This window comes from Hemitrygon akajei, chromosome 2 (genome assembly GCF_048418815.1).
Source record: "Hemitrygon akajei chromosome 2, sHemAka1.3, whole genome shotgun sequence".
In the NCBI taxonomy this organism is placed as follows: Eukaryota; Metazoa; Chordata; class Chondrichthyes; order Myliobatiformes; family Dasyatidae; genus Hemitrygon; species Hemitrygon akajei.
Genome location: NC_133125.1, coordinates 1,398,089 through 1,420,750, shown reverse-complemented (window position 1 = coordinate 1,420,750; position 22,662 = coordinate 1,398,089). Strand labels below are relative to the sequence as shown.

General features: G+C 41.9%; 1 protein-coding gene across 1 annotated transcript; it reads left to right on the top strand.

Annotated features, from left to right (window-relative positions):
* Window positions 1-16,811: 16,811 nt before the first annotated feature.
* On the top strand, window positions 16,812-19,744 carry LOC140737202 (cocaine- and amphetamine-regulated transcript protein). Its single transcript, XM_073063498.1, has 3 exons — window positions 16,812-17,018; window positions 17,362-17,445; window positions 19,268-19,744. Exons 1-3 carry the CDS (start codon window positions 16,878-16,880, stop codon window positions 19,373-19,375), a joined length of 333 nt encoding a protein of 110 aa, XP_072919599.1. The 5' UTR covers window positions 16,812-16,877; the 3' UTR covers window positions 19,376-19,744.
* Window positions 19,745-22,662: the final 2,918 nt, after the last annotated feature.

The following is a 22,662-nucleotide window of genomic DNA, read 5'->3' as shown; positions in this document are numbered from 1 at the left end:
TTACAAGTGTTTAACTAATCCTTTGTCACTTGTGCACTCGATAAACTGAATGTTTAGATTTCTTTCAAAGAAATTCCTTGAAGATAGTGAGTGTATGCAGATAAAACTTTGAAGGTTCTTTAGAATGACTAATTTGAAATACTTATTGTTAAAGATGATGTACATATTTGAAATATATATTAGAAAGCTGAATTGCTAATGCTTATCGCTAGTACAAGGAAGTATAATTTTAAGGTGATTGGAGGAAAGTATAGGGTGATGTCAGAGGTAGGTTTTTATGTGCTGCCAGGGGTTGTGCTACAGGCAGATACATTAGGGACCTTTAAGAGATTCTCAGATAGACACGTGGATGATAGAAAAATGGAAGCTATGTAGGAGGGAAGGGTTAGATTGATCTAGGAGTAAGTTAAATGGTTGGCACATTATGGGCCAAGGGGTCTGTACTGTTCTAAGTTGTTTAATATACAGCCAAGAAGTTTGTTTACATTAGGTCAATGAAAACAAAACAAGGGATTTATAAAATCATAGTTAAATTGTGTAAAAGTTTACATTTCTATATCTTCTATAATCTTTGAAAATCCCTCATAACTGAAATCTAGTCACCATATTGGGAGCCAGAATGTTACAGCAACCAGATATATACAGGGAGATCTGACAAACATCATCTTGACAAAAAGTTAATTATTATGGAAGTGATTGTGCTTAAAGAAGAATTCTGCTCTTTAAAGATTGCCATGGGATGTTTTCAATTTATCTGAGAAGAGACTATAGTCTACTTCGTTGTCCCTTGCATAAGATGCCTTCTCTCAGTGCAGTATGACTTAAGTATGGTACAAAATTGTCAGTCTGGATTTAGTATTCAGGTCTGGACCGAAAGATGCACTGACGACCTTCTGGTTTTCAGCAAAGAATTCTACCACAGACACAGCTGACAAATTGCTTGCTCGATTTTATTAGAGAAGTAGTTTTATCAAGTTTCATTAATTGTTAGATTTTTCAAAGGGCACATATTTTATTCATTTGATTCATCTTGTCTCATGGTTTCTATTAGAGGCTTTCTCATAATTCCTCAATTAATCAACAAAATGATGTAAGTGACATCTTCTCATTTATGAAGACAGAGGAGGTGGCGATTTGGCCCATTTTGACAACACTGGCTCCTACAAAGTAATGCAATTAGTCCCATTCCCATTATACCCTACAACTTATTTTCTAACATGGCCGGTAGTTTCCATTTAACATTTAGTTACTATTAACCCATAAAGAGTAAGTCACAGCAGCAATTAACCCACAAGCATGTAGATTTATAGAGTACCATAGCATAGAAACAAACTTTGGCCTATCCAGCTCGTGCTGACCCAATCTTCTGCCTAGTCCCATCTACCCAAACCCGGATCATATCCATGTACCTATTCAAGTTTCTCTTAAATGTTGCCATTGAACCTATATCCACCATTTCTGCTGGCAGCTCCTTCCACGCTCGCACCACCCTCTGAGTGAAGAAGCTGCTCCTCAGGTTCACCTTTCATCCTTAACCCATGACTTCTAGTTTGAGTCTCACTCAACCTCAGTGGAAAAAATCTTTCATGTATTTACCCTACCTTTGGCCTTCCCTCATTCTTCTGTGCTCAAGGGATAAAGTCCTAATCTATTCAACCTTCCCCTATAACTCAGTTACTCAAGTCTCAGAAAGAATTTTGTAAATTTTCTCTCTAAATTTTTTCAATCTTATTGATATCCAGAAATAATTTGGAAAATTTGTAGCTCAGGTGGTCGATGGGGTCGATGGTTGGGTTGAGTTGTTCTCCAGTCTTGGCAATCTTGTAAACACTTTGTCACCAGTTGAGGAGACATCACCTGTCTGCTGTTAATTGTGGACAAGACAAGACAAGACCATGTGGTCTACAAAGTTCAAAACAAGGACTGTAGCAAATATTACATTGGCCTAACTGGGAGAAAATTATCCACAAGGATCCATGAACATCAACTGGCTGTCAAACAACATGGCCAACTCTCCCTAGTCTCTAACAAAAGATGAAGAGGGGCACAAATTTGACTGAGCATCGGTGAAAGTCATGCATAAGCAAACACGGAGCATACAAGGGAATTCTTAGAAGCATGGTTTTCCATGAATAATTCTGTAAACAGACATGTAGACCTTGATCCTATATATGAGTCAATGCAGATAAAATTCCAGACCACAACACATGAAGTTAACCACACAACCAATCAGCGATGAGACTTCCTCCCTACATCACAATTGAGTTTCTGTAATTATGACCAATCAGCTGATTGATCAGTACTGTATACAAAGGCCAAGCATTTGGAGGACACCACAATTAACAGCAAACTGATGATGTCTCCTCGTATGGTGATGACATATTTGCAAATAAATTGCCAAAATTGGAGAACGATTCAACCTAGTTATTGATATCTTTCCTGTAGGCAGATGGCCAGAACTGCACATAATACTCCAAATTAGGCCTCCCCAATGTCTTATACAATTTCAACATGATATCCCAACTCCTGCCTCACTACATTGATTTACAAAGGCCAGTGTGCAAAGCTTTCTTTACCATCCTATCTACCTGTGACACCACTTTCATGGAATTATCAAGGATTCCCAGATCCATCTTCCACTGCACTCCTCAGTTGCCTACTACTCACTATGTAAGACCTACCCTGGTTGGACCTCCCAAACTGCAAAACCTCACCCATGTCTGCTTTAAATTTCATCTGCCATTTTCAGCCCATTTTTTTCCAGCTTGTCCAGATCCTGCTGCAAGCTTTGATAGTCTTTTCTGCTGTCCACTACACCCACAATCTTGGTGTCATCCATAAATTTGCTGATCCAGATAGATGATAAATAACAAAGGGCCCAGCACCAATGCCTATGGCAAATCACTAGTTACCAGCTTCCAGTTAGAGAGACAACCATCTCCTACCACTCTTTGGCTTATCCCACTAAGGCAATGCTAAATCCAATTTACTACCTCAATCTTCCCATGTGGACCTTTGTCAAAGGCCTTGCTAAAACCAATTGCCTTTCTTTCATTAACTTACCTCATAACTTCCTCAAGAAATCTTTTTTTAAGATTGCTTAAACACAAAATACCATGCACAAAGCTCAAGTTCATTGTCATTCAACTGCACACATGTACACAGCTAAATGAAAGGTTCATCTGGGACTAAAGGGCAAAACACATTACATATATCACACACACACACACCTAAAATACTGTTAACACAATAATATTCACAGACTGAGTGAACTCAGCCTTTTCTCCTTGAAGATGAGAGGTGGCCTGATAGAGGTATATAAGATTATGAGATCATTGATCGTGTGGACAGTCAGAGGCTTTTTCCCAGGGGCTGAAGTGGCTAACACGAGAGGGCAAACATGAGGAAATCTGCAGATGCTGGAAATTCAAACAACACACACAAAATGTCCGACGTTTCGGACAGTGCTTCTCCTTATAGATGCTGCCTGGCCTGCTGTGTTCCACCAGCATTTTGTGTGTGTTGTAACATGAGAGGACACAGTTTTAAGGTGTTTGGAAGTAGGTACAGAGGAGATGTCAGGGGTAAGTTTTTTACGCAGAGAGTGGTGAATGTGTGGAATGGGCTGCCGGCAACAGTGGTCGAGGCGGATACGATATAAGAGTAATATATAAATATATATTACTGTTATATATATCGTTATATATAAATATATATTACTCTTATAAAGAGTATAATATATAAGAGTAATAACGGTACTGGCTTGTTGCCTATCCCTAACCAGGCCGCGTCTATTCAAATACTTATATATCCATTCCCTTGGAATATCTTCCAGTTACTTTCCACTACTGATGTCAGGCTCACTGGTTTCTAATTTTCTGGTTTATTCTTAAAGCCTTTCTTGGACAATGGAACAATATCAGCCAGCCCTCTAACACTTCATCCATGGCTAAGGACATTTTAAACATCTCTGCTAGGGCCCCTGCAATTTTTGCACTAGCCTTGCATTAGGTCAAAGGAGACTCCTAGATGAACCCTGGGGATTTATCTGCCTAAATTTGCCCCTTGATAGTAAACACTTCTTTTTATGGTCCATGATCTCACTGCCACTTTGCCTCACTTCTATGGCCTCTGTGTCCATCTCCAAATAAATACAAATGCAAAAAAAAATCAATTTAAGATCTCTCCCATATCCTTTAGCTCCATGCATAAATTACCATTCTGATTTTCTAGAGGACCTATTTTTGTCCCTTACTATCTTTTTGCTCTTAATATATTTGTAGAAGCCCTTGGGATTTTCCTTCACTTTGTCTGCTAGAGCAACCCCATGCCTTCGTACAGCCGTCCTGATCTCTGTCTGAAGTGTTTTCTTGTATTACTTATATTCCTCAAGCACCTCGTTTGTTCCCACCTGCCGTGCACCTTCCTTTTCTTAACAAGGGCATGAGTATCAAAAACCAAGGTTCCATACACCTGTTGTTTTTGGTCTTTTATTCTGACAGAAACATACAAATTCTGTACTCTAAAAATTTCAGTTATGAAGGCATCCCAATCACCAAGTACACCTTTGCCAGAAAATAACCTGTCCAACCCACACTCGCAAGATCCTTTCTGATATCATCAAAATTGGCCTTAGATTCTCAACCCCAGGACCAGACTTACCCTTTCTATAATCATTTCAAAACTAATGGCATTATGATCACTAGATGCAAAGTGTTCTCCAGCACAAATGCCTGTCACCTGCCATGTTTCATTCCCTAATAGATCATGTATCGCACACTCTCTAGTTGGGACCTGTTCATATCAAAGAAAGATTTGACAAATTCTTTCCCTAGTTTCTTGCAAGAGTCTGCAATCTCTACAAATTTGCTGCTCTAAATCTCGCAGGCTGTTGGTTGGTCTGTAATATACTGAAGCTCCATTAGCCTGGTAATACCTTTCTTATTCCTCAGCTCCACCTCATGAGATAAGTTCTCCAATCTGTCCAGTCTGTGCACTGTCATGGCATTTTCCCTGATTAGTAATGCCACTTCTCCTTCCTTAATCCCTCCTGCTCTGTCGCATCTAAAACAAGGGAACCTTAGAACATTAAGGAGCCAGTCCTGCCCTCTTGGAAACTTTCCTTAACACATTTGACAAACTCCATCGCATCCAGTCCCTATACAATATAGGAGTCCCTGTCAATATGTGGAAAATGTCTGGGATACTGGAGGAAATCACAGCTCCTGAAGGAAATGTATGCCTCTTCAAGGTGATAATATGAAAGATCAGCACAGGCAGGATTGAACTGAGATCTCTGGAGGAGTCTGGCAGCAGCACTACCCGCCGCAACACTGTCACCATCATTCAGCGCAACTTCATACAAAATAGAGACGCTCTCTGTGGTAGACTCAAGTCAAGTCACTTTTTATTGTCATTTCAACCATAACTGCTGGTACAGTACACAGTAAAAGCGAGACAACATTTTTCAGGACAATTGTGCTGCATGAAACAGTACAAAAACTACACTGAGGTATGTAAAACAACACAAAAAAAAACTACACTACACTACAGACCTACCGAGGACTGCATAAAGTGCACAAAACAGTGCAGGCATTACAATAAATAATAAACAAGACAATAGGCACAGTAGAGGGCAGTAAGGTGTCAGTCCGGGTATTGAGGAGTCTGATGGCTTGGGGGAAGAAACTGTTACATAGTCTGGTCCTGAGAGCCCAAATGCTTCAGAGCCTTTTCCCAGATGGCAGGAGGGAGTAGACTTTGTATGGTGCAATTTCCAAACCAGGCAGTGATGCAGATGCTCGGGATGCTCTCAATACAACCTCTGTAGAATGTGATGAGGATGGGGGGTGGGAGATGGACTTTCCTCAGCCTTCGCAGAAAGTAGAGACGCTGCTGGGCTTTCTTTGGTATGGAGCTGGTGTTGAGGGACCAGGTGAGATTCTCCGCCAGGTGAACACCAAGAAACTTGGTGCTCTTAACGATCTCTACCGAGGAGCCGTCGATGTTCAGCGGAGAGTGGTCGCTCCATGCCCTCCTGAAGTCAACAACCATCTCTTTTGTTTTGTTCATATTCGGAGACAGGTTGTGGGCTCTGCAGCAATCTGTTAGCCACTGCACCTCCTCTCTGTTTGCTGACTTGTCGTTCTTGCTGATGAGACCCACCATGGTCTTGTCATCAGAGTGATGCAACAGATGGTCCAGTCCTGGATCACGTCACCAAGGCTCTCTGGGTACTAGCAGTATGTGAACGTACCTGGTACAAGCGAATTTTGACATGGAGGATTGACTTGATTCCAAACGGTTAGCCAGCGGGGTTTTGTTTGCAGCCACCTAGACTCCATAGTGCCAACTTTTATTGCTCTTCTGGCTTAAGCTGTGTAATTGGTTACAAAAGCAAAACATTTATTTCTGGGGGGGGTTTTGCATACGCAAGAATAGAACTTTAAACTTTACGGCTAATCAGAATGCTTCTCCAATGTTTTTTCTCCCGAAAGTCACGAGCAAAGGTACTATTTGGAAAATTCTCCGTGAATAATACTTCACAAGTAATGACTCAGCATTAAGTTGGCTGCGGTGGTGTAATGAATGGGTAAAATGTGGTGTGAAGGATGTACAACATCTCTGGAGACGGGGCTTGTCGTGTTCATCTGGGGCAGCTCACTCACCTTTGGTCCCCACCGGACATTTGGCTCTCACTGTGGCTCCAAGTAGCTGTTTGCATGCGACACCGGCAACGATCTGGTATATGGCTTCGACTGGCGGGCCTTATACCCCGGCAAACTAGGGATCTGTCTGACCTAGCTTATGAAGTCAGCTCTGGCGGATTGAGTGGATGAGATCTGCAGTGAGATCCAAAAGGTATGACGAGCCTCAGGAAATCATGGTCGTCAACTGCAACCAAGGAACACCCCAGCTTTGACGACTACACATACCACCGGACCCGGAATTCCGTGGTCGAGAGAGTGGAACAACCCCAGAGCAACGGGTTTTCCACTTTAAAAACTCCCGCAAAGACTTCCTGTCGTCGTCAGATAAGACATGTGGAATGAGGTTTAACTCAAGTTGAAAAGTGAAGACATGGAGGAGGTAGAAGACACAGGTTTACAGTAACGGCCAAAAGTCTGCTTACATGTCATTGCTTAATAGAAGAAACTCACTTATCATCATCATCATTATGTGCCGTGTCGTATGACATGCGCGATCATGGTCTCTATAACTATGATTATTCTTGGAAAATCTTTCTAAAGAAGTGGTTTGCCTTTGCCTTATTTCGGGTAGTGTCTTTACAAGACGGGTGACCCCAATCATTGCCAATCCTCTTCAGAGATCGTCAGTGGTCACATAACCAAGACTTGTGATATGAACCAACTGCTGCTACGACGGCTAAGCAGCTATGCCTGCTGGCTAGCGAAGGGAAGGGCGCCCTACACCTCCTTTGGTAGAGACATATGTCACCTCGCCACCCAGAAGAAACGATGGCTGTCAAATGGGCATTCTGACATCTGGAGGATGACAGGGAAAGAGCTGGTGATTTCTAAGAAGAGGGAAAACCTGTTCCACATCTTCTAACGCTAGGAGCAGCATGCAAAGGATAATACGGGTAGATTGTTATGGGATGCTATTGCTAATGACACAAGATATTACCAGCGACGCCTGTTCCGAATTGGATGGGTAATAGGACAATCAAATAAGGAGAACAACGATGTGTAGGGTAAATGTAACAAGTTTACAGTTACAGAGAATTTGGGATTTGGATCATACAAATGGCAGAGGTGCATACAAAGAATTCAACTACTGGACTGTAATTTTAAGCAGAAAGGATGTTTTCCAAATGACATATTTCTTTTAAATGAGCAAAACTTTCAATGGTCAAAAGCCTTGAGGTAATGTTGCAGCTCTATAAAACTGGTAGGCCTCATATGGAATATTGAGTTCAGTCTGGTTACCTCATTGTAGGAAAGATGTAGAAGCTATAGAGACAGTGTGGATGAGAATTAGCAGGACAGTATCTGGATTAGAGTGCATGCATTGTGAGGATAGATTGAGTGAACTAGGGCTATTCTCTTTGGACCAAAAGAGGGTGAGAGGGTATTGTGCTATGTTCAAGTTCAAGTTATTATCATTCATCCATACATGTGTATACCACAAATGAAGCAACATTCCTCCTGGTGCCAAGGTGCACAACACAGTACATATAACTCACACGCACAACACATAATGTAATATTATCACAAATAAATTACCAAGTAATAAGGTGCACTTATGATGCTTTCAGTGTTCAGACTGGGGATTGTTATTGGCAGGATGAAGATGGAGGGGAACAATACTTAAGGAAGTGTCCAGTGTGCACACCACCACTTAACAAAGAGAATAGAATAGGAGGGTAGTGGTCAGGAAATGCATGGAGAAATGGAGATGAGAGAGAAAGGTGAAATGTACGTGAGGGGTCTGCTTGATACATATTGAACAGAATCTGTGTGTGTGGAGACAGGAGGGTGGTTGGTGGGGGTTGTCTATTGAAGACAGTTACTGAACATATGATTTCCATCGTAGTGATTTTACAGACCATGATCTTTTCACCTTCGTTAGACATGAGTCATGGGAACAGGGAAGAAGAGTATAACGATCTAGTTGGAACAGAAAAAAGAATCATATATCAGAGCCATCTACCCACTGTAAACACAAAAGATTCTGCAAATGCTGGAAATCCGGAGTAACACACACAAAAATGCCAGATGAATCAGTAGGTCAGTATACCTCTACAATGACATTTTATTTCTAGTTTTCTTCCATCCTGTAGCATTAACTAATTTCCACCTGATTCCATCTGTCCCATGTTCACCTTTCCTTGAACATAATATTTCATTAGAGCAAGGGTCCCCAACCTGGGGGTCCATGGACCCATGCTTAATAATATTGGTCCATGGCATAAAAAGGGTTGGGAAACCCTTAATTAGAGCATGCTGTAGGAAAAGGTGACTAACTGAATGTCTGTTGCAACAGTTTGTTCCAAAGTATTGTACAGAAACGCCCTGTCACTGTATATACTCTTCCCCATTCTGAAACAGAATTTTCATCAGTTCCAGAAAGTGGTTAAAAAAATCATTCACAATATTGTGGCTTTGACTCGAAGCAGCCAAACAAAACATCTTCACTGAGAAGAGGACATTTAGATTGACAGTACTGTATTTGGCAGATCTGACTATCCCTTCTTGGAAGCGAGGGACTGGTACCAACCACATCTAATATTTTAAACTGAGGGGGTGAGATTACTGACTAGCCTCTCAACCTTCTCCTCGCCAAGAAATTCGTCCATACCTGCTCTGTAGAGCAGTACAACTCTTCTCACTCCACTGCTTTTCCCTCAATGCTCTGCTTTGTTTTTCAAATACACTCCCAGCTGCCTTCTTAATGTGGAGTTAACTTTTGGACCCTGTGGAATTGTGCTCTTGCGTTTGTGTCACCTCTTCCCGATATTTTTAACCAAACTTACCACCGTGTTTCATGCTCTGGACAACTCATTGAAACGGAAATATTGAGCAGCAACTTTCAAAGCAGCAAACACAATTAATATAAATATTTGTCTTTTAAAACCCTAAGTCTATCACATCAGTAACTAAAGCAAACTCTTCTCCTATTTTAGGTCAGATTTCTTGGGTAGTGCCTTCGTCACATGATTAGACACCAGTCTGTTTTCTTACATATATTGTATTTGTATTCTTATTATATATATGCCCGCGTCGGTGCGGGCAGCGGAGCGGGAGTAAGGAGTGCTCGTGATCGACATACGACTGGAGATCGGAGGATCAGCCGTTGTAGGTAGGCCGAGACCCTCGGACCTACCTGGAGAATACCTGAGGAGGAAGGTAAAGCTGCGCAAGCGCGGGTGACGTCAGCGGCGAGCGCGGGGTTTGAAAAGCGACCCACTTTCAGGAGCGGGCAGCGGAGTGCACAGGAGCAGAGTGCTGGGCTTTGGCTCAGCGGGCTTCGGCGCAAGAGGACTTCGACAAGAAGTCATTTATTCTAGATTTCATTTATTTTGACTAATCTAGGATCAGGTAATGGGGGAAACAGTTAGAGCAGTGGTGTGCTCCGTATGCAGTATGTGGGAGGTCAGGGTCAACACAGTTGTCCCTGATGACCACACCTGCAATAGGTGCATCCAGCTGCAGCTCCTCTCAGACCGAGTTAGGGAATTGGAGCAGGAGCTGGATGAACTACGGATCATTCGGGAGGCAGAGGCAGAGATAGATAAGAGTTATCGGGAGGCAGTCACACCGAAAAGACAGGAGGTAGGCAAATGGGTGACAGTCAAGCGAGGCAGGGGGAACAGACAGAGAGAGAAGAGCACCCCTGTGGCCGTTCCCATCAAAAATAAGTATACCGTTTTGGATACTGTTGGTGGGGATGACCTACCAGGAACAAGCTGCAGTGGTCCTGTCTCTGGCACTGAGGTTGGACCCTTGACTAGGAAGGGGAGGAGTGAAGAGAAGAGAGCGGTATTGATAGGGGATTCTATAGTCAGGGGGGCAGATAGGAGATTTTGTGGGGAAGACCGGGAGTCTCGGATGGTATGTTGCTTCCCTGGTGCCGGGGTCCGAGACATCTCAGATCGGGTGCAGGTTATTCTCGAGAGGGAGGGCAAGAATCCAGATGTTGTGGTCCATGTAGGGACCAATGACGTGGGTAGGATGAGTGAGGGGGTCCTGCATGGGGAGTTCAGGGAGTTACGTGCGAAGCTGAAGAGCAGGACTTCCAGGGTAACAATCTCAGGATTGCTACCTGTGCCACGTGCGAGTGAGGCAAGGAACAGACGGATTATAAAGATTAATACGTGGCTGAGAGGATGGTGCAGGAGGGAGGGCTTCAGGTTTGTAGATAATTGGGCTTTGTTCCAGGGAAGGTGGGATCTGTTCCGAAGGGACGGTTTACACCTGAACTGGAGTGGTACTAACATTCTTGCAGGGAAGTTTGTTAGTGCTTCTTGGGGGGGTTTAAACTAAATTTGCAGGGGGCGGGGATCCAGAATGTGAGAGAGGATAGCGAGAGGAAGAATAAAGGATAGGTGGGGACTACGCGGTTCCAGAATATTAAGTGTGTAGTAGAGGAAGGTGGGGCGGAACAAGTGATAAGGAGGACTCATGTACAGAGGGATGGTCTGACAGAACATGGAGTTAAATGTGTTGAAAGAATAAGTAAATTTAGGAAGGACAACAAAATTCTAGGGGCGTATAGCCCGATGGGAGTTCGGGGAGCTGGGTTAAGCACAATAGGCAGCGATTCAAACAGAGAGAGGAGAAATGGGCTAAAAATTCTATATCTGAATGCACTAAGTGTCAGAAATAAGGCGGATGAGCTTGAAGCCCAGGTGCGAATGGCTTAGCTATGATGTTGTTGGGATAACGGAGACATGTCTGCAGGGAGATCAGACCTGGGAAATGAATGTACAAGGGTATACATGCTATCGTAGGGACAGAAATATGGGCAGAGGGGGTGGGGTGGCCCTGTTGGTGAGGAATGAGATTCAGTCCTTTGCAAGGGGGGACATAGAGTCAGGAGAAGTAGAGTCTGTGTGGATAGAACTGAGGAACAGTAAGGGCAAAAGGACCCAAATGGGTGTTGTCTACAGGCCACCAAACAGTAGCATGGATATTGGGTGCAAGTTGAATAGGGAGTTAACATTGGCATGTGGCAAAGGTAATGTCGCAGTAGTTATGGGGGATTTCAACATGCAGGTGAACTGGGAGAATCAGGTTGGTGCTGGACCACAGGATAGGGGGTTTGTAGAGTGCCTACGGGATGCATTCTTGGAACAGCTTGTACGAGAGCCGACCAGGGACAAGTCTATTCTGGAATTAGTGTTATGTAATGAACAGGATTTGATAAGCGATCTCACAGTAAAGGAGCCATTAGGAGGTAGTGATCACAATATGATAAGCTTTTATCTGCAATTTGAGAAGGATAAGGGCAGCTCGGAGGTGTCAGTGTTGCAGATGAAGAGGGGAAACTATGGAGCCATGAGGGAGGAGCTGGCCAAAGTTGACTGGACGGATAGCCTAGCAGAAAAGACAGTGGAACAGCAATGGCAGGTATTCTTGGGAATAATGCACAAGGTGCAAAATCAGTTCATCCCCCAGAGAAGGAAGGATTCAAAGGGGGGAAAGAGGCCACAGTGGTTGACAAAGGAAGTCAGAGATTGCATAGCATTAAAAAAAAGGGAAATATGACAGAGCTAAGGTGAGTGGGAGGACAGATGATTGGGAAGTGTTTAAGGAACAACAGAACTTAACTAAAAAGACAATACGGGGAGAAAAAATGAGGTATGAACGCAAGCTAGCCAGGAATATAAAGGAAGATAGCAAAAGCTTTTTTAGGTATGTGAAGAGAAAGAAGATAGTTAAGAACAACGTTGGGCCCTTGAAGAATGAATTGGGTGAAATTGTTATGGGAAACAGAGAAATGGCAGAAGAATTTAATGAGTACTTTAGATCTGTTTTCACTAAGGAAGACACAAGCAATCTTCCAGATGTATGGATGGGCCAAGAACATAGGGTAACAGAGGAAATGAAACAGATTGACATTCGGAAGGAAACGGTGATGAGAAGACTGATGGGACTGAAGGCTGACAAATCCCCAGGTCCAGATGGTCTGCACCCTAGGGTACTAAAGGAGGTGGCCCTGGAAATGGCGGATGCATTGGTAATCATTTTCCAATGTTCCTTAGATTCAAGATCAGTCCCTGAGGATTGGAGAATGGCTAATGTTATCCCACTTTTTAAGAAAGGAGGGAGGGAGAAAACAGAACTATCGACCTGTCGGCCTAACATCGGTGGTGGGAAAGATGCTAGAGTCCATTATTAAGGATGAAATAGTGGCATATCTAGATAGCAGTGATAGGATTGGGCCGAGCCAGCATGGATTTACCAAGGGTAAATCATGCTTGACTAATCTGTTGGAGTTTTCGAGGATGTAACCAGGAAGTTAGACGGGGGAGATCCAGTGGATGTAGTGTATCTCGATTTTCAGAAGGCATTTGATAAGGTCCCACATAGAAGATTGGTGGGTAAAATCAAAGCTCAGGGCATTGGGGGGAAGGCATCGACATGGATAGAAAAATGGTTGGCAGATAGAAAACAAAGGGTAGCGGTGAATGGGTGTTTCTCGGAATGGCAGGTGGTGACTAGTGGGGTGCCACAGGGCTCAGTATTGGGACCACAGCTGTTTACCATTTATGTTAACGATTTGGATGAAGGCATAGAAAATAACATCAGCAAATTTGCTGATGATACTAAGCTGGGTGGCAGTGTGACATGTGATGAGGATGTTAGGAGAATTCAGGGTGACTTGGATAGGCTGGGTGAGTGGGCAGATACTTGGCAGATGGCGTTTAATGTGAATGTGTGAGGTTATCCACTTTGGGAGTAAGAACAGGAAGGCAGATTATTATCTGAATGGTGTAGAGTTGGGTAAGGGAGAAATACAAAGAGATCTCGGAGTCCTTGTTCATCAGTCACTGAAGGTGAATGAGCAAGTGCAGCAGGCAGTGAAGAAGGCTAATGGAATGTTGGCCTTTATTACAAAGGGAATTGAGTACAAGAGCAAGGAAATCCCCTTGCATTTGTACAGGGCCCTGGTGAGACTACAGCTGGAGTATTGTGTACAGTTTTGGTCTCCAGGGTTAAGGAAGGACATCCTGGCTGTAGAGGAAGTGCAGCGTAGATTCACGAGGTTAATTCCTGGGATGTCCGGACTGTCTTACGCAGAGAGGTTAGAGAGATTGGGCTTGTACACGCTGGGATTAAGGAGATTGAGAGGGGATCTGATTGAAACATATAAGATTATTAAGGGATTGGACAAGATAGAGGCAGGAAATATGTTCCAGATGCTGGGAGAGTCCAGTACCAGAGGGCATGGTTTGAGAATAAGGGGTAGGTCATTTAGGACAGAGTTAAGGAAAAACTTCTTCTCCCAGAGAGTTGTGGGGGTCTGGAATGCACTGCCTCAGAAGGTAGTGGAGGCCATTTTTCTGGATGCTTTCAAGAAGGAGCTAGATAGGTATCTTATGGATAGGGGAATCAAGGGATATGGGGACAAGGCAGGAACCGGGTATTGATAGTAATTGATCAGCCATGAGCTCAAAATGGCGGTGCAGGCTCGAAGGGCCGAATGGTCTACTTCTGCACCTATTGTCTATTGTCTATATTGTAATTCTAGAAAAAGAACCCAGTGCTTTCCAGGCGTATATAACGAGCAAACTCGTAACCGTCTGGAAGCTCAGGAAGAGTTTATTCGTTATTGTAATTCTTATTCAGGAATGATCACCAATATCATTTTGCATTATTTCGAAGCACATACTATACATGCATTAATTATTACCGATACACACATTCATATTGAGGCTATTAGTGTCGGCTGGCGAATCCTGCCTTGCCCTTAAGTAGATAACCATTGAGAGTTTGTGGTAAATGGCTCGCTTTATCATGATGTATTGTTCAGACTTCATAACTGCTTATATGTCGTAGGTACATTTCGAATTTGACTAATCTTCTGAGCGAAAACAAGGTACTCGCTAAGGATTTTATCAGATGAACCAAACTGACACAGATTTCATTAGGTCAATTTCTGGAATAAAACATCAGATAAAAGGTTGCTGTGCAAACACGTGTCTGCTAATATAGCAGGAGGAATTCTTTCAACTCCTGTAGTCGGTAGTGTATGTTGTGTCCTAGCTGTCTACGTGATACGCAAACCAAGAGAGCAAGCTATTGCACATCTAGCAAACTTCCCCTCTTCACGCAGCTGAGAATCTGAAGTGACGGTAGAGACCATACATTTTGGCACCAGCGTGTCGCTAAAGTTGCCAGTCGGCATTGAACTCAATGTAAGACTGTTTTAGGGACTCCAGCTCCAGATTTTTCCTTGGGATTTAGTCCGGAACTCTTCCCCATTACTGGGTATAGCCGCAAGGCAGCGGAGGTTTGAGATCAGAGTTTTCCTTCTTGATAAACTGCCAACCACGGCTGACGAGCCCCATCTGCCCGAAGCAACAGGCTTTAAGGCGCCAGTAACTCGCTTTGTCCCTTCTCCTGTCAGTAGCAATGGTTCCATCGCGCTTAGTAGCTGAGCCACACATGAAGGCCAGGAGTTGGACTTGGTTGTAAGAGGCTATTTGAGACGCACACCATTGGGAACATTTAATGGGTACTGGGAGCTTATCCCCACTATCTTCCACGGCTATGACAACCTTTTAGGAACCAAGCTTGGTACCATAATGATATTGTATGTCTATCATGTGCCGTTCAGACTATTCGGTTAGATATCGGGAACCATGAGGGACATTCACTGGTATGTGGTGTAGGCATTAAATAAACATATACTAAGCGATTAAAAATACTTTAACTGAAACTTTTCCAATAAATTTTCTTCCTATGTACAATATATATGCTTGAGAACTTCACGGCACGAGGGAAAATCAGGTACAACTGCAACGTTTCTGCGGTGAAATTAAGCTTCAATCAAGAAACTTTTACAATTATATTATGGAGATTTGGCCACACAACACTGAAACTTTGCCCTCGCGAATTAGTAAGAATCCATTGTTCTGGAAGACGTAAATCACAGTCACAAAACTGGTCAAAACTGACGGTGAGCTGGTGGTTTCTCCTTTCTACAATGAAATGCCCATGAGATGTGTCATCTTTATTTCGATTTCTGAACCCACGACCCTTTGGCAAGAAAGCTCTTTTTCTGAAGATTCTACCCAGTCAGTTTGTGTGGCCAGTTTGTATAAAATTATGCCTGTTTTTCGATGTATTCGGAGTTAAACCGCCAGCATTTATTTTTTAGGAGGGTCTCTGTGATCGTTGACTGGAGACTGACATCTCGTTCGATACTTTTCAAAGGTGTATTGTTGGTAATAGTGCGGAGGGTCAATAACAGACTTGACAAATTCATCTGATATGAAAAGAAATAAATTAGTTCTTTTGGTTCCAGTGTGATTTACTTTCTATTTTTGAACATTCTTAAAATCTTATTGGACAGGGAGATTTACAACGCTTCTTAAATATTACGTGGGGATCTAGAGCGTCAAATGCTGGGGATCTATATGACTTAAAGATGGAGTCGAAGAATACAGTAAGGGTTTCAGTAAAGTGCATTCAATTTGGTTTATCGATTTAAAATATTATTTAGGTTGAGATGTAACATTTTATTGATTTTTACGGCACGATAGATCCCACAGGAGTTTATGTCATTAATGTAGCTCTCGTCTGCATCTTTATTTTGATGATACTATTACATTCTTTACATACTTCCTGCTCCTAGTTGGTGAGTTAGACTCTTTTACGCACATACATGGGGAAATCATGGCGATGTGCACACGAATAAACCACGAACCCAAGATTACAACAAGCAGATTTCCTTCTCTATTTCTGCGGACATTTCGCCTTCACGAGTACAACATATACCTGGTTGAACTTAATGTACAGGCACATTTCATCATCGTTACTCCCCAAAATAAAAGGTCAGTACTCGCACTCTCATTCCCTTCGACACTTTTATCTATTCCGACATGCGTATGCAATATAATTCACTGACATTGAGCAACAATAACTCAGCAGCTTCTTTGCCTTCTTCCCCCGAGAGTTGCTTTCTTCAGTCAAGAATGAATCGAATGTCTTCTTCAGAAAGGATCGCTTTCTTCCGCACTCCTTCATCGCTTGGATTTGCGTTGTTTCTGACGTCAATGTTCCAAGCTGCTGATTGATTTTTTTGGGAGTTGTTTACTTATCTGAAAAGTGATGTTGGCTATATAAAGGCCGATAGAGTTCAAAGCCGAATCTTTTCGGAGGTGGTCAGTGTAGGTGTTCAGCACCATGGAGAGCTCTCGATTCTGCCTTCTCACTCTGCTGAGCGCCGCGCTGTTCTATAATTCCCACTGCCAGGTACACGAGCTGCAGGCGCGATCTGTGGATCATCACTCCGTTAAAGAGGACTCCTCGCAAGAAAAAGAACTGGTATTGTAGTATGATACTTTGCTCGTTTTATTTGACTACTTAAAAAAACTTGTTTTTTTAGAGTTCCTAAATTTATCTGCAGAAACACATTTGATTTTATATCGAAATGTCCCACACGGCAGATGGTACTTTAATTTCCGTACAAGTTAGTAGATTGAGTTGTAAGCAGCGTTTCCTTCTCTGAAATAACACCATCTTTTGTTCGAAAGGTCAAATAGGTGTAGATACAGGTCTCCAACCTTCTCTATTGTTGTTAACAACTCCGTTCGTTCTCCGGAAGGAAAGCTGGTGATCCCTCGCCTTTTGGCTCTCATGAAATATTAAAGTGTATGCTTTTGCGCAGATTGAAGCCTTGCAAGAAGTTCTGGAGAAACTGAAGAGCAAACGGATGCCAACCTATGAGAAAAAGTTTGGAATGGTCCCTATGGTAAGAACTTCAATTAAAATATTGTAGAATCTCTTTCCATCTGTTCATCCAATGCGGATTTCTGTCTCCTGTCCCTCCACATCAAGGTCCTTCCCCGACACCGCCTCCTCTGAACTCATAAGAACTTAAGAATTAGGAGAAAGAGTCTGCCATCTGGCCCGTCAAGCTCCACCGCCATTCAATAAAATCATGGCTGATCTGGCCATGGACTCAGCTCCACCTACCTGCCTTTCCCCCCCATAACCCTTAATTCTCCTGCTATGAAAAAATCTATCGAACTGCGTCTGAAATATATTTACTGAGATAGTCTCCACTGCTTTATAGGGCAGAGAATTCCACAGATTTACCACTCTCTGGGAAAATCAGTTCCTCTTCACCTCCATCCTAAATCTACTCCCCCGAATCTTGAAGCTCTGTCCCTGAGTTCCAGGCTCACTTACCAGTGGCAACAACTTTCCTGCCTCCATCTTATCTGTCCCTTTCATAGTGTTATATGTTTCTATAAAATCCTTTCTCATTCTTCCAGAAGAATTACACATTTAGCTCTGTAATATAGCAAACTTTCTATGCCAAGTGAATTGGCAAAGAGTCACTAGGTTTTGAATGAGAAGCAAAAGATTTAAAAGGTACCTGGAGGAGTAGGTTTTTCCATGCAGAGGGTGGTGCGTATATGGAATGAATTGCCAGAGGAAGTGGTTGAGTCAGATACAGTTGTATATTTTAAGGAGAACTTGGACATGTATATGGAGATTAAAGGAATATGGACTAGATATAGGAAATTGGGACTAGTTGGATGGGCATGAACCCATTGGGCTGAAAGGCCTGGTTCTATGCTGCATTGGTGTAGGACTCTATGATCCTAAATTAGGAACAATGTAGTCATTAATAACTAAACACAATATGAACTGATATTGTCAAATGTATAGTTAAAACACAAACTTGGTGTATGTAAGAGAGATACATTGCTCCATTCAAAGTTGTGGAAGATTCACAATTCCTTTTGCATTTTTTGCACTGCTCTTGTTTAAATCAAGGTCATTCAGCAGAAGGGAATCTCTTCTTCCCTTCATATTTTATACCATATAACAATTACAGCATGGAAACAGGCCATCTCGGCCCTTCTAGTCCATTCCGAACAAAAGTAGTTGATGGGGCAAAGTTACATGTGGAGGAACAGCTTAGAGATGGGAGGTGATAAAGATGATTATAAAGTCAGTCATGGATAGCTGTGAGTGTGAGAAAGGGACACCTTTGGTTTCACATGCTCTGTTTGCTATAATGCAATATCTTCTTTAGAGCCTTAGTTTAGATTAATGCAGAGGAGGTAGTTGCTAGGAAGGTCTGAGCCAGTTGCGGATAGTAGTGTGGCTAAAATCCAGGGAGGATCATCTATTTCACAGCAAAACCAAGAGAATCTGCTGAAATCTGAAGCAATACTGGAGGAACTCAGCAGGCAGCATCTATGGAGGAGATGCTAACCCTCGCATTAACCCTAACCCTAATAAATAATCGACACTTTGACCTGAGACTCATAACACATTTCCTGATGAAAGAACTCAATCCACAATGTTGACTCTTTATTCCTTTCCATAGACCTGCTGAGTTCCTCCAGCACTTTTTATGTTACCTGAGAAAAATAAAATTTGTTTTTCCCTAAACTGTATGACATTTTCAGAAATGAAATTATTTTACTCCCAATTTTAAATAACATGACAGGATTTGACAGGAATATTACAATTGTTTCATTCAATCTTCAATGTGCATTCTATTATGTTTAATATTAATAATAAAAAGCTAATTGGTATTTTCTTTTTATTGTCAGTGTGATGCTGGGGAACAATGTGCTGTTAGGAAAGGAGCAAGAATTGGGAAACTGTGTGACTGCCCCAGGGGAACCTTCTGCAACTCGTTTCTCCTGAAGTGTTTGTAGAGAAAAATAACCAAATTTGTGCATTTGCGAAACATCGTTATTTCAACAGTATCTAAATACTTGAAACTAATCCGGCCAATAAAAAGTAATCTACCTACCAAAAAAAAAAAGAATGGTGAAATGCATGGATATGACCATGTGTGGGAGATAGAAAAATGTGTCCACAGTTGCTACGGCACCATTGTGTACAGTTGTGTCTGTTACCTTATGGTGAAAAGTTGTTTTTGCCTGTACTAGTTACTGAGTTATGAATAGTTCACAATATACTATGTGTTTATCTTTCAGTCACAGAAAGGTGTGACTAGTTTATAATACTGTATTTTTGTATTTAGAATGCATTGAACCTATGAATAAAATCCATTCTAGGCATCCTTTGCTCTGTCACGGTTCACTTTGTAAATCACAATGCAAACTAACTATACAGAAATGTCACAGGTTTTCAGAATATTATAATCACTAATAAATAGATTGCTAAGATAACTGCTACTATAATTTTCATTTAAGTAATCATAAAATTCCAAAATGCAACAACTAGCTAAAAATTAGCAATAATTTTAGTTTGTAATCACCCTAACAAACAAAACACCAGTGTTTATGGGGAAAAAAGATGCAACACTGCACTTGTCTGGAACATATTTCATGAAAGGAACAACTGAGTGATTTCATCTTCTGTCACACACCATTACTTAGAATGATGAATAGACCCCTTGGAATGTGTAAATGCTGCCTTTTGGCTGAGTGTTGATGTTTCCAGTGTGTGGCCTTTTTATTGATATACACCATTTGCTGCACTGAATTATTTTATCCACACTGAAATGCATAAGGTCATGTCTGAATTGAACTCTACATTCAGCTGTAATGAAATAAACATCACAGCTTGATTGAGACAGTTTGCAGTTCTTACACTTTGACCTGAATATTTGCATTTAAGGTAACCATGAAGCTGATTAAATCTTTGTTGGTGAATACATAGACATCAGGAAGCTGGTAGAACTGGTATCTTACCTGCATAGAACATTGTCCTGCTCCCATCCACTGTTAATATATTTGAGAGAGGATCAGAGGAGATTTACCAGGATGCTGCCAGATTAGAGAGCCTGTTTTATGAGGACAGTTTAAGCAAGCTAGGGCTTTTCTCTTTGGAATGAGAGAGAATAAGAGGTGACTTGATAGAGTTGTACAAAATGATAAGAAGCAAATATACAGTGGACATCCAGAGATCTCTTCCCAGGCTAGAAATGGCTAATATGAGAGAATAGACTTTTGATATGTTTGGAGGAAAGTATAGGGGGGTGGATATCACAGAGAATGGTGAATACATACATGGTTGGTGCAGGAGTGGTGATAGATGTAGCGATGTTTAAGAAACTCTTATTCTGGCACTGATAGAGAAATGGAGAGCTATGTGGGAGGGAAGAGTTAGATTAATCTTGGAGTAGGTTAAAATCTCAACACAACATTGTGGGCCAAAGAACCTGTACTGTGCTGTAATGTTCTATGTTCTATGTTTAAGCAGTGGATACTCTTCCTCAGTAAAACACAATTTGCATAATCTGAAGAACATCATAAGACATGTGGCCGACAATGAAAGACTGCATCAGCTTGGGTTTTCAGCCAGAGTATAAAAGGAAACAAACTGTGCAAATACAAAAGACACGAGGTTGCCTTAGCAGACAAGGTGAATGAGAATCCTAAGGAATTCTACAGATATGTTAAAAGCAAAAGGATTGTAAGAAACAAAATTGGTCTTCTGGAAGATCAGAATGGTACTCCAGGCATGGAACCAAATGAGATGGGGAGATCTTAAATGATTTTTTTGTATCTGTACTTACTCCGGAGATGGACATGCAGTCTACAGAAGTCAGGCAAAATGGCATCAACTTCATGGACTCTGTACAGATTACAGAGAAGGAGATGTTTGCTGTCTTGAGGCAAATTAGGGTGGATAAATCCCCAGGGCTTGACAAGGTATTTCCTTGGACCATGTAGAGGGCAAACGTAGAAATTGCTGGTGCCCTAGAAGAGATATTTAAATCGTGCTTAGAGCCAAGTGAGGTACTGGAGAACTGGAGGATAGCCAATGTTGTTCCTCTGTTTAAGGGAGGCTTTAACAATAAACCAGTAAGTATAGGCTGGTGAGCCTGACATCAGTGGTGGGAGTTATTGGAATGTACTCTAAGGGACCAGATATATGAGTATTTGACAGACATGGGCTGATTAGGGATAGTCAACATGACTTTGTGCATGGTAGGTCATATCTAACCAATCTTATAGAATTTTTCAAGGAAGTTACCAGGAAAGTTGATGAAGGCAAGGCAGTGGATATTGTCTACATGGACTTCAGCAAGGCTTTTAACAAGGTCTTGCATGGGAGGTTGTTCTTGAAGGTTGAATCGCTTGGTACTCAAGCTGGTGAAGTAAATTGGACCTACCAATTTAGGTCTTACACAGCAAATGGTAAGGCACTGAGGAGTGCAATAGAACAAAGGGGGAATATACAGGCCCATAAGTTATTGAAAGTGGCACCACAGGTAGATAGGGTCGTAAAGAAAGCTTTTGGCACATTGGCCTTAATAAATCAATGTATTGAGCACAGGAGATGAGATATTATGCTGAAGTTGTATAAGATGTTGGTGAGGCCTAATTTGGAGTATTGTGTGCAGTTTTTGTCACTTACCTACAGGAAAGATGCAAATAAGATTGAAAGAGTACAGGGAAAATTTACAAGGATGTTGCCGGGTCTGGAGGACCTGAGTCATAAGGGAAGATAAGGTTATGATTTTATTTCTTGGAATGTAGAAGATTAAGACGAGACTTGATAGAGGTACACAAAACTAAAAGGGGTACAGATAGAGTAAATGCATGCAGGCTTTTTCTGCTGAGGTTGAGTGGAATTAGAACTAGAGGTCATGAGTTAAAGGTGAAAAGTTTAAGGGAAGCACGAGGGGAAAGTCCTTCACAGAGGGTCGTAAGAGTGTGGAATGAGCTGCCAGCTCAAGTGGTACATGTGAGCTCAATTTTCAATGTTTAAGAGCAGTTTGGATAGGTACATGGATGGTAGGGGTAGGGAGAACTCTCATCCCAGTGCAGGTCAAAGAGAGTAGGCAGTTTAAACAGTTTGACATAGACTAGATGGGCCGTTGAGCCTGCTACTGTCCTGAACTTTTCTATGGCTCTAAAATTAAATAATAATAATAATAATAATAATAATAATAATACGAAGAAGAAGAAGAATTGAGAAGAAATATTGAGAACATGAGATGTAGAGTCCTTTCAAATGGGTCCAT

Bases quoted from the DNA above. Each gene is read 5' to 3' on its own strand.
- LOC140737202 (XM_073063498.1), top strand. From the start codon at position 16,878: ATGGAGAGCTCTCGATTCTGCCTTCTCACTCTGCTGAGCGCCGCGCTG. The intron at 17,019-17,361 runs GTATTGTAGTAT...GCTTTTGCGCAG, and splicing joins CCTCGCAAGAAAAAGAACTG to ATTGAAGCCTTGCAAGAAGT. The intron at 17,446-19,267 runs GTAAGAACTTCA...TTTTATTGTCAG, and splicing joins AGTTTGGAATGGTCCCTATG to TGTGATGCTGGGGAACAATG.